At 43.7% G+C, this 12,956-nt stretch overlaps 1 protein-coding gene across 3 annotated transcripts in view; it reads right to left on the reverse strand.

The window, feature by feature from the left end:
- Positions 1 to 2,225: 2,225 nt before the first annotated feature.
- Positions 2,226 to 12,956, reverse strand: part of Ttc1 (tetratricopeptide repeat domain 1) — a 49,372-nt gene continuing 38,641 nt past the window's right edge. For all 3 annotated transcript variants that reach the window (XM_048816217.1, XM_015492659.2, XM_048816221.1), the window contains exons 7-8: positions 12,525 to 12,579; positions 2,226 to 2,849 (exon numbers count right to left, since the gene is read on the reverse strand). In XM_048816217.1, the coding sequence (XP_048672174.1) occupies positions 2,716 to 2,849; positions 12,525 to 12,579 (189 nt within the window). In that variant the 3' untranslated portion in view covers positions 2,226 to 2,715. The remainder of the gene's footprint in view (positions 2,850 to 12,524; positions 12,580 to 12,956) is intronic.

A 12,956-nucleotide genomic window follows, 5' to 3' on the forward strand; every position in this document is an offset into this window, starting at 1 on the left:
AACTTGAGATCCTCCTGCCTCAGCTTTCTCAATTCTGGGATTACAGGTTTGTGCCACTGTATCTGGCGCAAAAAAACATTTTTCAAAACAGGCACTGAATAAAGCACAAGAATCTGAAGAATTCTGCATATTGATGGTTGCCACATTGAGACCATGTCTTGTTCCAGTTCCAATAGACCAAGTTTCCAGTGGAATGTAGGTGCTGGTGCTAAGAGTATGGCCATTCCCTTCTAGGAACTCACTGTCTACTTAGCATGGCAGTAGACAGGGAAACAACAGATCATAGTATTTATTTTATTTATTTTTTTAAAGAGAGAGAGAGAGAGAATTTTTTAATATTTTATTTTTTAGTTTTCGGTGGACACAACATCTTTGTATGTGGTGCTGAGGATTGAACCCAGCCGCACGCATGCCAGGTGAGCGCGCTACTGCTCGAGCCACATCCCCAGCCCCAGATCATAGTATTTTAAAGAATGTTTTATAGAGTCCTCAAAGCAATTCTAAAGGAGATCCAAAGTTATTTTGATTTATTGCAATACTGTATGAATAAGAATATATACCATGCTACAGTGTGATGACCTTAGGAGTAAACTCTGGAGGCTGAGGGTACAGCTCTGCGATAGAGCATGTGCTTAAGCACGTGTGAGGCCCTGGGTTCAGTCCCCAGCACCAGAAAAAGTGAACTCTGCTCTACCTTTTTTGGTTGGGCATCACAGAATGTTAAAATCATACATTTTAGCAGAATAGGCAAATATAGGCACCTTCTTCCCTATTTTTGCATTCTTTCACAACTTTTTTATGGTCAAGCATTTTCTTCTAGATTTCGGAAGCGGGTAGGTGCTGGACAAAAACCGCCTTGGCTTGAGCAAACTCACACCTATTGAGATCCCTTCCTTTTCTTTCCAGATGCACTGCCTGGCCCACTCCCTGGAAGCCTACAAGGTTGGCTTGGCCTGGCACTCTGTTAAGATTTCAGTGTGGTGGTGGAGGGAGCTTGCCTAAGAGCAAGGCCTCCACACCCTGAGGCAATGGCAGGCCCTGGCATCTCTTAACTAAGCAAACTGTCCATTTCCTGCTCATTGGAGGTAGGGATGGTCTTTCAGTAGTCTCCACCATCTAGCTCCAAAGTCCTAGTAATCACAAAGCAATTCTCAAAATGCAGTTCAAGGTTCCCGAGGCATTCCTGAGACCCTCTCAGGTGCCCGTGGGGTCAAAACTATCTTTGTAATGTTGGGGGTTATGTGCTGTCTTCACTGTCAATCTGTCATGAGCATGAGGTAGACTTTTCCCACATGACATGTGATAGTATGACACACTGAGCACAGAAGCAGACGAGAGAATCCTGCTGGCTGTCAGTCAAGAGGCTTGCACAAGTGCAAGATGTCATTACTTCTCACTAAAACATGCTTCGGAAGATATTTTTAATATTTTTCATGTTAACACAAAATGTTATTTTTCGAGGAATTAACTAAATATTTTAAAATTATTTTAATTTGTAGTTGTAGAATTCAGAACACATTAAAATAGATAGAATTCACAAAATGGAAAGTACTGTTTAAATGTTTTCCCTTTCTTTTGCTGTCCTGGGAACTGAATCCAGGACCTAGTGCATGCTAGAAACACACTCTACCACTGAACTACCACCTTAGCCCTTCAATTTTTCAAGATTGTGAAGGAGTCTACATCCCCTCCTGCCCTGTCTACAGCATCCTGTACTGGGGCTTCTGCAGCCAGCAGGATCCACCTGCACAGTCCTTGGTGCATGCCACTTACAGAGTCCCCACATGAACCTATACGTCCCTCCTGTGCACTCAAATAAGAGTGTGAAAACTTTTCCCCAGCACCAACAGATGACTAGGAAAATCATCTCTCCTGCAAACCTTTGGTGTCACATGTCTGAAAGAATATGGTTTAGTTCTGGGATCTGCACACGGCCATTCCTGAATGAAGCTATTTTAAATTGAAATTACAATGAAGGCTTGGTCAAAACCACTGATTTCATAATCATCTGCACAAACCTGAAGGGGCCCAAGACAGCTCCTGAGGTGGAACTTCTGAATTCTAGTTCATAGGATGGTCATCTCTTCAAGATAAATCTTCAAGGCAGCAACTATAACTTTGGCAGATTTGTGGAATTTGGAATCAGCCATGCTGCCTGAAACCAACACTACTGCCCAAAGCCAGTGGACTTTAGCTGTTGAGAAGGGGACAAAATCACAACCCAGTCCAGACCACCAAAGAAAGCTTTTTATTATTACAGAGGAAACCAGGGAATCCTGGAGACCCTGCACAGCAGCCAGGAGCTGTGTGATCAGGGAGGGGCAGCAGACTCCAGGGACCCCGAGGAGGCTGTCAATCACATCCAGGCAGTCTCCCAGACCACAGGTCTGCTAGGCTAGTGGGTTTGTGTGGCTCAGGGAAGTCAGCCTTGCCAAGCAGACTTCCTCCTGGACAAAGGACAGTCAGAACCAGGGACAACAGCTGCACAGACACCACCTTAAAATGAAATTAAATGAGGCTCATTGCATTAGAAGTACCTTCCACTCTGACCATGAAACAAGAGTGAAGAGGTGGCTCTAGGCTCTACTGGTAGCCTTTTGGACTAGCTTAGATTAAGATGCTTTTGAAAATTAAATATTGGCAGGGCCTTGCCCCTTGCGAACAGCAAGCAGCACACAATTTCCAAGTCAGGTTTTAAAGCTATTGTTATCTTTGTTATCTATTATTATTTGGATTCTGAACAAAATTGATGGAGTAGGAGCCAGTAGAGGAATCTTGTTTGATCTGGAAATTTTCTGTGGAGAGCCCAAAAGGTCGGAGAACCAAGTTCCCAAGATCTTTTAGTTTACCTGCAATGGAAAAGCAAAAACACAAATAAATACAGGAGCCAAGAGAAGTGGGACGATACCAACAGATCTTGCCTTCCTGACTGATCATAAAATACATAGTACCTCTGTGCAGTTAAAGAAATGCCTGCTTTTAAATAATATGAGAACTTCTAGGCCAGTTCTACTTTGAAGGCTGTGGTGCCCATCTGAGTGAGGCAGTCTTGCTGGTTTCCTCCTGGGAGATCAGAGGTTCGTGTCACACTGGCCAGAACTACCCAAGGACACAGGCTTCCAGGATGCATGCTGGGAAATCAGCTGCTGCTCCCAGTGCAGTGGGGTGAAGGCACCCCAAGCCTTGCCTGCTGGTGGTGTGCCCAGAGGTCCCTCCACATGTGGCCTCTCCAAGCAGAAGCAGACAGTAAATTTCATTTAACTCAACAGATTTCTACTGAGCCTGCATTTGAACTCAAAACCCCCATTTTTCTAAGCACATCTTTAGCTTCTGCACAAGTACGGCATTTCTTGGGAAATGAGACCTTGTTCATCTGCCCAGTGCTCCAGGGTCTTCTTCCCACCTGGGTGATCTTGGGTCATGAAACCAAAACCGAGACACGTGATTCAACCAAGGATTCTTATGCTGTCTTATGATATAAAAAAAGGACCATGAGAAAAAGAAGAAAGGGGGCTATGTAGTTTGTATATCAGGACATTCCAGAGATGGATGGGGATCTGTGGGGCAGTGGGAGGATTATTTAAAATTAGGAGTGTTCTTAGAAAGTCCTGGTTGGGATGGTGAATAAAAAGTTGCAATTCTTCCTAAACTGTTATAAATTTTTTTGCAGATCTGTTTTCAAAGGAGGTTAGAATAGGGGTAGATGAGGAGAGACGCCTCTAACCTTTAGAGGCACAGGCTCCTTGCCACTCTCCGGTTAGCAGCTTTTGTCACTCTTTGCGTACACCCCCCCATCCTTAGAGTAAAGCCCAGGAAAATATTTAAAGACGCAGGACCTTTATTTTTATTCTCACTCCCCGGCCCCCGCACTGGGGGCTGAACCTCATGTGCATACTAGGCAACACTCTACCACTGAGCTAAATCTCATTTCTGGTCTTTAAATCTGAAAAGTCTTCCTAGTAACTCATCACAGAAGCGAACTGAGTTCGGAGAAAGATCAGCCATTATTGTAGAAAACTTCTGGAGCCTAGGAAGGCCATTTTCTACCAGGCAGGCTTCCCAAACTTAATCCTGTGGCACACATGGGCTGCTGGTTTAAGAGAATCCTCAGCAAAAGCCTGGGGTGGCCTATAGACAGGAGCAGCACAGAGGCCAGGAGCACAGCCTCAGGTAACGGGCAAGGGATCACAACAAGCAAAGACAAGCCTGGCATCCTGAAGGAAACCTGTTAGCAATGCAATCCCAGAATTTGCCAGTTTGGCTGGGCCTGGTGGTGCACATCAGTAATCCCAGTGGTTCAGGAGGCTGAGGCAGGAGGACTGCAAGTTCAAAGCCAGCCTCAGTAACTTAGTGAGGTTCTAAGCAACTTAGCAAGAGGCTGGGGATGTGGCTCTATGGTTAAGCACCACTGGGTTCAATGCTTAGTTTAAAAAAAAAAAAAAAAAAGTCCACCCCAAAACCATTTAAAGAAACCCAGTAAACTGGGTGTGATGGCACACACTTTATTTCCAGCTACTCAGTAGGCAGAGGCAGGAGGATCAAAAATTTAAGGCCAGGTTGGGCAATGTGGTGAGACTCTGTCTGAAAGTGCTTGGGTACAGCACTTGCTTAACATGTGTGAGGCCCTGGGTTCAATTCCTAGTGCCACGAAAAACAAAAAACCCAACAACAGTAAAATATCCCCTCTGCAACAGCAACCACCCTTGGCTCTGTGACATGGAGCAAATGACGTGAGAGTGTCAAGAGTTACAATAGACTTCCCAGGAGGGGAAGCTCCATCTTGGAGAAGCCTGTTCAAAGTCCACCTTGGACTGTCTGGACATGGGCCATTCCCTCGATGGAGGGACCACTGCAAGCTCATCTCCCATTCCAGAAAAACAATTTACATTATAAGCTGTGTATCTTTTTTGGTGTCTACTGTGTAAGGCACAAGTGTCTAAAGAAAAAAAGTAATTCCTGGCTTCTGAGATGCCCAAAGTCTAGTGGGGAGAGACACAAAAAACTGAGGGGTGCCCAAAGGAGGCACTCACACAACCTGCTGCAAAGTGAGGAAGCCCTGCCAGGAGAGGCCACGAGCCACCGGGCTCTGAAGGCTGGCGACCAAGTCCAGGATAAAGGCTTGCTTCTAGGTCCACAGTGCAGTGTCCCCTGGAAGCAGTGGCTTGGCTCAGGCTGGTCTACACTAAAGAAATGTTCCCTTTGAGTACACAGAGACTGTTCCTAGCTAAGAGTCCACGTGTTCAAACAGCAGGTGGAGGGCAAATCTTCTTTCCTAGTTCCTCACTTTGCCCGCTAGCTGAAGGGCCTGTCTGCACAAGGAACCTTTCAACTTTCAGTATGGTTGATTCTATAGCCATGAAAACATGCTCCTCCAAATGCAGGGGACACAGCGGCTACTCTAAAATCCATCAGCACCTCATGCTAAGGTTGTCCTCCCACAGGCTGCCCAGGCCTGGTAGGGACCAGGGACTCCTCCGACGGACACAACGCTGGCTCCCTGATGGCCTTGCTGAAACTGAGGTGCAGACTCTGCCCTTCCCCCTCCACGGGGTCTGGGGGCTCTCCCAGCCTCCTCCCACTGCAGCCCCATCTCCCTCACAGGTGTGTCACCAACAAGCTCCTGTCCTTCTGATTTTATCTCGACTTCTGTTTTTTCGGAGGAGCTAGCCTAACACACAGCATCAGTCTTTCCCTTCTAGTCCAGTATGGCCGCCTCTTCACATCCCACAATTAGTCTCACCTACTCTCACTCCCAGAACAGAACGTGAAATGGGACATTCCGCTTGCTAAATGACACAAGGTATGCAAAGTGCCTGGCAGACAGAGACACTTAAGAGACACAGGATGACACAGTCTCCACAGGAGAAAAGACCTGAGTTCACCTGACTTGAATTAATCCATCCAATGACACCATGTGTGCACGTGGCTCTGTGCTGCGTGTCGTGGGGAGATAAAGATGCCTGAGATGGCCTGCGCAGCCCAGCTTGATGGGGAGAAGACACAGACATACACATAACGCAAGTTCGTCCATGGTTCAGCTATTAAGTGCTAGGAGACTTGAGAAGAGGAAGATGCCTTCCAGCTTAGGCAGGGAAAGAATGAGACAATGGAAGTCTTATCCCATCTTTGTGTGAGAGTTTGATGGTAACCAGGCGCCAAAGGGCAGGCGAGATGCAACCACCTGAGATGGGCAGGCAGGAGGGAGGCCCATCCTGCCGGGCTCTCCTGAGCCAGGCCAGGTGGCCTAGGGTTCTCACACCCCAGGAGGCCAATGACAGCTTGAAAATGGAGTTTTCAAAGTTAATAATCCTATGGTGAAATGAAGAATGGCCCAGAAAGGGAGGGCCTGGGGTGGTTCTAGCCGTCACAAAGTTAGGGCAGCATCATGGAAAAGAAGGCATTTATTTACAGACAAACATTTCTAGCATGCTGGATGGGAAGATTCTGAAACCAGAGTGTGGCCAGTGGAACAAATGGACAGAGCAAAACTGTACAGCAGAATCAACAAAGTGCTGATGTCTGAAAAACTCACGGATGCCTTGATGAAAGAAGGGAAGCAGCAGCCGTGAAAGCCACGCTCATACCATCATGCACAAAATTTCCTGCCTGCTGTTCAGAAACAGGCTAAGTGCTCAGAGACAAGAGCAGTTGCCATGTACCCCCAATAGGATCATTTATGACAGCAGCCTGTCTGCATAAGTCTCACTGGCTATCAAATTCTGTGCCTCCCCTCTGGACAGCAATGAGTTAGGTGTCTTTGTTACTACTTGTAGCAATTCTGACACCTTTACTCAGCCACAGTATGTCAGCATGTGCCTATTAGGGTCAGACTTCTGCTCACGGCAAAGTGAAGAGTCCATAACTGTTTGTGCTCACAAGATTGTTTAGGACCAGAGACCACTGCTTGCCACTGGTTCTGATCAGTACGAAATTTCTCTCCCTCCAAACACCATTATATGATAACTGATTCATTATGTATCATTTCTTTTTGGAGATACTGACTGTGCAAGAGGCAGTTTATCCTGAGGATATGCCATTTATTTTCATCTCCTTAAGACTACTGGGTTTGGGTATAATGGAATAGTTCCTGTGCAACTTTCTCCTTTTCTGAAGAACATACCTGCATACAAATGAATGCTCACACTGCACTTCCTTTGATAAGGCAGGAAACCATGGCATGCAGCTAACTCCTGCTTTCCTCGAGCCAAAGGCAAATCAGGAGAACACAGCACAAAGATAGAACTCCCACCCAATTCAAATTCTTTTATTAGCTTGGCTCTAGGGTATAAGTGGAGGCTGACATCAGCCTTACCAAGAACTGTCAAGGAAGCAGGAGCTTCTCTCTTGAGAAGAGAAACCCACAGCAACTAGGAAATGGAAAACAAAAAAACAAACAAACAAAAAAAACCAGGGCACTGAAAATCGACTGATTATTTCCTACTGGGGGAACAAAGACAGCAACTACAAGAAACTGGGAGAGATTCACGTGGCCACAGTGCAAAATACTTACAGTAGATATAGAGTCTGTAACGAAGAACACTAAGCAGAGTACCCTGAGGAGAAACAGGAAAGGGGAAAAAAAGCCCAGCCTTCCATCCCCACACCTACGGCTCTAGCAGCTTCAAGATGGACGTAACAATTTAGTTTGCTTTGTGATCCTTAGGGAGCTGACTCTAGGACCTTCTACTACTTGAGGAGAGACATGTAAAGCACTAGGATACCCAGAAAAAGGTCTTGTATCCTTGCAATGATAACGAACAATTATTTCAATCTCTATATGTAGTTCTCAAGTGTGGCACTCATACAAGATGGTATTTTTCCCAGTGCTGGGGACTGAATTCAGGTACTCACACATGCCGGGCAAGAGCTCAACTAAGGGGCTATATCCCCAGATCAAGAGGGTATTCTCAATTCAGTTTGTACATATGCTCTCATTAGGTTGCTAGTGGCCAGGACCAAACAACTGGACAAGTTCAGCAATCAGGACACCAGAAATATGATCCAAGAAGGTGGAAGGAGGTGATGGCATGAGTGGAAAACGTGGGCTGGAATATGAACTAGGCCCAAGAGTGTGCCAGACTGGACAGGGCTTGGAAGCAGTAACATGTGTTAGTGAAAGGAAGGTGGGCTTACCAGCAATGCCCTCCTTGCCTTTGTGTCTTTGAGGGTGTAAATGAGTTTCATGTAGCTGCTTCAAGTGTTCAAGCTGGGGAGAGGTACCTGATAGCCCTTGGTTAAGGAAGGAGGGGCAGCATCATGAAATGGCTAAATACAAGCTGTCCATGCTATTGGGAAATATCCCAATGTCAGGCCCAGCATCAAAGGAAGCTTCGTATCCCCTGCACGCTCAGCAAATGGCAATGACCTTCAGCGAGCTGGCTCTTTTCCTTCAATGGTAACTGGTCCAAACAGACACCAAAACTGACACCTGGCAAGCAATAGCTTGCAGAGAAAGTTGTCTGAGTTCTTAAGTCTAGTGAACAGAAGAGCACACTTTCTAAAATGTCTGCTTTCTATTTTTTCTCTTCTGCTGCTGCAGCACGAGGAAGGGAAGATAAAAAGCAGTGACTGACCTGTTTCTGCTCAGGGGGTGACTCTGAGCTGAGCTGGACCACCTCCTGACCTCAACACTGTGTGGCCATGCCTTACTCTGGCCTTCATCCCTCAACGGAACTGCCTCTACACCATCCTCCCTTACCCTGAAACTTGAGTGTGCATCAGAACATGTGAAGGGTTGCCAAAACAGACTGCTAGGCCCCGTCCCTCATTTCTGATTTAACAGGTCTATGGTAGGCCCCAAATTGTGCTGATCATTATTATTTATATCTCCAATACTGGGGATTGGAACTAGTCCTCTACCACTGAGCCATACACTAGCCTTTTTTTCTTGAGACAGAGTCTTGCTAATTTGCAGAAGTTGGCTTTAAAATTTTGATTTTTCTGCCATTACAGGTATGCCCTCTGCCCCTGACAAAATTGTGCATTTGGGGGGGCGGGGTGTAGTACTGGGGATTGAATTCAGGGGCACTTGACCACTGAGCCACATCCCCAGCCCTATTTTGTATTTTATTTTGGGACAGGGCCTCACTGAGTTGCTTAGAGCCTCGTTTTTGCTGAGGTGGTGAACTCACGATCCTCTTGCCTTAACCTCCCGAGCTGCTGGAATTACAGGTGTACACCACCGCACCTGGCAAAAACTGTGCATTTTTGACCACTTGAGTGATAATGATCTGGGTACATTTTGGGAACCAGCTCCAAAAGATAACCTGCTTTTATAGTTAGTGACTAGAATATTGATGAGAAGCCTGATTGAAAGACTGACCTATCCATCTCCAACTGTAACACCTATTTTTAGTGATTAGAGAGAAAATCACTTTAGCAGAGATTTCCTCTTACACTGTGTAAAAAGCTAAGCCCATGGATCCTATGTGACTTTTGCGAGAAGGTAGACGACTTGATGACTCAGAATAAAGGAAATCAAGAAGAATCACAAACATATACATATAGTACTTCACAATTCCACTTGCTTGACAGATTTCTAGGCTGGGTTGGCATACAGGACAAACAAATCTGCAATGTCAATGACAATGTCTCTGCCCCACACTCTTTTCTACTTGTGATCAAAGCTAACCACAGACCCATGTTAGCATCGTCATTTGGTCTCCAAGCACACACCACTTACACTCCCAGTGTAACTGCCAACAAGGCTGCTGTCCCTGCGTGTGGAAGTGGCCCTGAGGCGCTCCCCCTGCGGGTCACCCAGGTATGTGTGAAGTACTCCCAAATGCCGAGTAGCAGTGCTAGGAGCTCGGCCTTCGTGTCCTACAGTTGAGCCTTAAGGACCGGGAAAGTATCTGGTCACTCACTTACATTTTAATTTTATTTTTATTTATTAATTAATTTTTTTTTTTAGTTATAGATGGGCACAATACCTTTATGTGGTGCTGAGGATTGATCCCAGTGCTTCATGTGTGTGAGGTGAGTGCTCTACCACTGAGCTCCAGCCCCTCACTTACATTTTTAAGTGTTTACTATTTATACATATATGTGAGCAATTTTTTTAACATTGTAAAATTAAAACAAAAAAATGAAGACATAGATACTCATAAAGGCTCTGCCTTCAAATCCTTTTGTTTTTCAAATTCACCTAATTGTAAATGCTACACAGGATCCCCCCTTATCTGCAGGGGATACTTTTAAGACCCTCAGTGGATGCCTGAAATCTCAGATTCCTACATGTATTTCTTGTACATATATACCTGCGATAAAGTTTAATTTACAAATTATACATAGTAAGAAATTAAAAGCATAAAACAATCCTAATAATACACTGTAATAAACGTTATATGAAAGTAGTCTCTATTTCTGAAATTATCAATTAATATTTTTAGACCAGGGAAACAAAAACTGAGGAAAGCAAAACCTTGGATAAGACAGGACTACTGCACATTTGGATCTAAACATTCATGCAAATAAAATGCCATCTTTCTATATTGTACTTTCACATAAGCTTTTCTTTCTCTCTCTTTTTTTATTTTTATTTTTTGGTGCTGTGACTGAACCCAGGGGCACTTTACAACTGAGCCACTTCCCCAGGTCTTGCTAAATTGCCCAGCACAACTTTGAACTGGGGATCTTCCTGCCTTATCCTCCTTGGCAGCTGAGATTACATGTGTGCACCTATGGGCCCAGCCTTGCTCACAATGTCTCAGAATGTCTAAGCAAGAGATATTAATCTGTGCTCAGACAGTCTAACCTCCAGGGATTTCACAGCACATGATTCAGTCATCTCTTCTATCACAAGGAGAAAGAACACCAAAAAGATTCTGTGGGTTGAAATTCCACAATGAAATAATTTCTCTCTTCCAGGTTATCTTTGGTGGGTTAACAAAGTGGAAGCAACACTTTATCCACAATCCTTACATTTACTAACAAGAGAGTCTAGTCATTCAAACTACTGATGTGTAACACATTATTTATCAACCAAGTTATGCTGCTTAAGTCTTCATTATAGAAGAAACGAGTACAGAATTAAATTTGAGCACCTGTTTTATTTGCAGAACTGGGGATTGAACCCAGGGCTACACATGCTAGGCAAGCAGTTTATCACTGAAGAACACCTCCTAACCCAATTAGAGTACTTCACAGAGGTAATGATACAAGAAAAAGCCAAAGTCATGAGGATAGGAAACTTTTGCTAATTAGAATTTATAGTGACCATGACAGATGGGAGTTTTGATTCCATCTGGGACTAACAATGGGCAGGAAGATTCAGTTTGTATAGTCCCTTTATGGTTTTGGATTGGCTCAGAAAAATGGACCTAAGGCATTTCTGTTTTGCTTAACAGAAATGTCTATTCCAAGTCCACTACTGCCATTTAAAAAGTCATCTTTCAGCCCAAGATTCAGTTCAGCTAAACACATTTTTTTCTGATTAAAATAGAGCATCATTGTTAAGTAGACTAGGCGAGAAAATATTTTTTTCCTCCTTTGAAAAAAGTACCTCTAAAGTAATTTTTTATGCTCAAAGACGGTGTCAAGTTTAATAAAATATGTAAATTAGGTAAATAGCCTTTTTTGGAAAACCTGGGGATGGTTCCAGAAATACCCTAAATCTGAAGGAGCTTTCCTTGGAGTCTTGAATCTACCTGGCAGGGGCCAGAAGGCTCTGGGTGGACTAGGTTAAAAGCTTTCTCTAAATCAATTCTGCTGTTAGAGTGATCCTTTGGGAAATCTGTGCTCATTCTCTGGATATTGATGCCAAGTCATTAATGGCCAGGCTCAGTGTATTTTAAATTATTTTTCCTCTAGCCCATGTGACTGCAATATATTAAATGCAATTCATGAAAGAGATTTAGAATATATTTATATAAGAACAAACAGCAGATCTTGCACAGGGAAATATCAGATAGGTTTAACAAATGTAAGGTCTTGGTTTAGGAAGCCCCAATCCTCTTAGTCAAGCCGGAGAGGTTCTCTGATTCCAACTGTAAATGCTTTGACAAATAAGGGAAGTAACTAAATAACGGGTCAAATGTGTCCATTTATCCGACTCTCAACACCACTCTTTTTTCCTTTACTATTTACGCACAATTCCTGCCCTCTCATGTCTTCTCAAACATTAAAGCTGTCTTTTTTTTTTTTTTTTTTGGCACTGCTGGGGATTGAACTCACGGCCTCACACATGTTAAGCAAGCCACTTCCCCAGCCCCTTCACTGCTGTTTTTGAAACAAAAATTCCCTTGATTCTGACATTATTGACTGTATTCCAATGAAGGGGTGATTACTCAATGAAGAAACTTAATTGTTTTTATGAAATTAATATGGGAAACAGAGGCTGGTGGTGTTCCATGTTGGGAGCTAGATTATGTTTGCATTCTTGAGGGAAGAAAATTTTTCAAGAAAAACAAAATGGAAATTTGGTTTCTGAAAATGCTGGTATCCTTTCTAAACCATGATGCTCTTTTTGGAGTCAAAAATGGCTAAGAAGTCAAGAGAGAGTAAGAGTAAGAAAGCAAACTTACCTAACATTTCTTCTTTTAGTCTTTCATTACGTTCTTCAATTTGCTTAGGTAATCTCTGAGGAAAAAAAAAGAAACAAGAGTTGGTGAAAAATCCTTTGGCTTCAATGCAATTCCTATCAAAATCCCAATGACATTCCTTGCAGAAATAGAAAAAGCAATCATGAAATTCATATGGAAAAATAAGAGACCCAGAATAGCTAAAGTAATTCTAAGCAGGAAGAGTGAAATTGGTGGTATCGTGATTCCAGATTTTAAACTATACTATAGAGCAATAGTAACAAAAACAGCATGGTACTGGCACCAAAATAGGCTGGTAGACCAATGGTACAAAATAGAGGACACAGAGACAAATCCACAAAATTACAACTATCTTATATTAGACAAAGGTGCTAAAACCATGCAATGGAGAAAGGATAGCATCTTCAACAAGTG

The sequence above is a fragment of the Marmota marmota genome, unplaced genomic scaffold (genome assembly GCF_001458135.2).
Source record: "Marmota marmota marmota unplaced genomic scaffold, marMar, whole genome shotgun sequence".
NCBI lineage: Eukaryota > Metazoa > Chordata > Mammalia > Rodentia > Sciuridae > Marmota > Marmota marmota.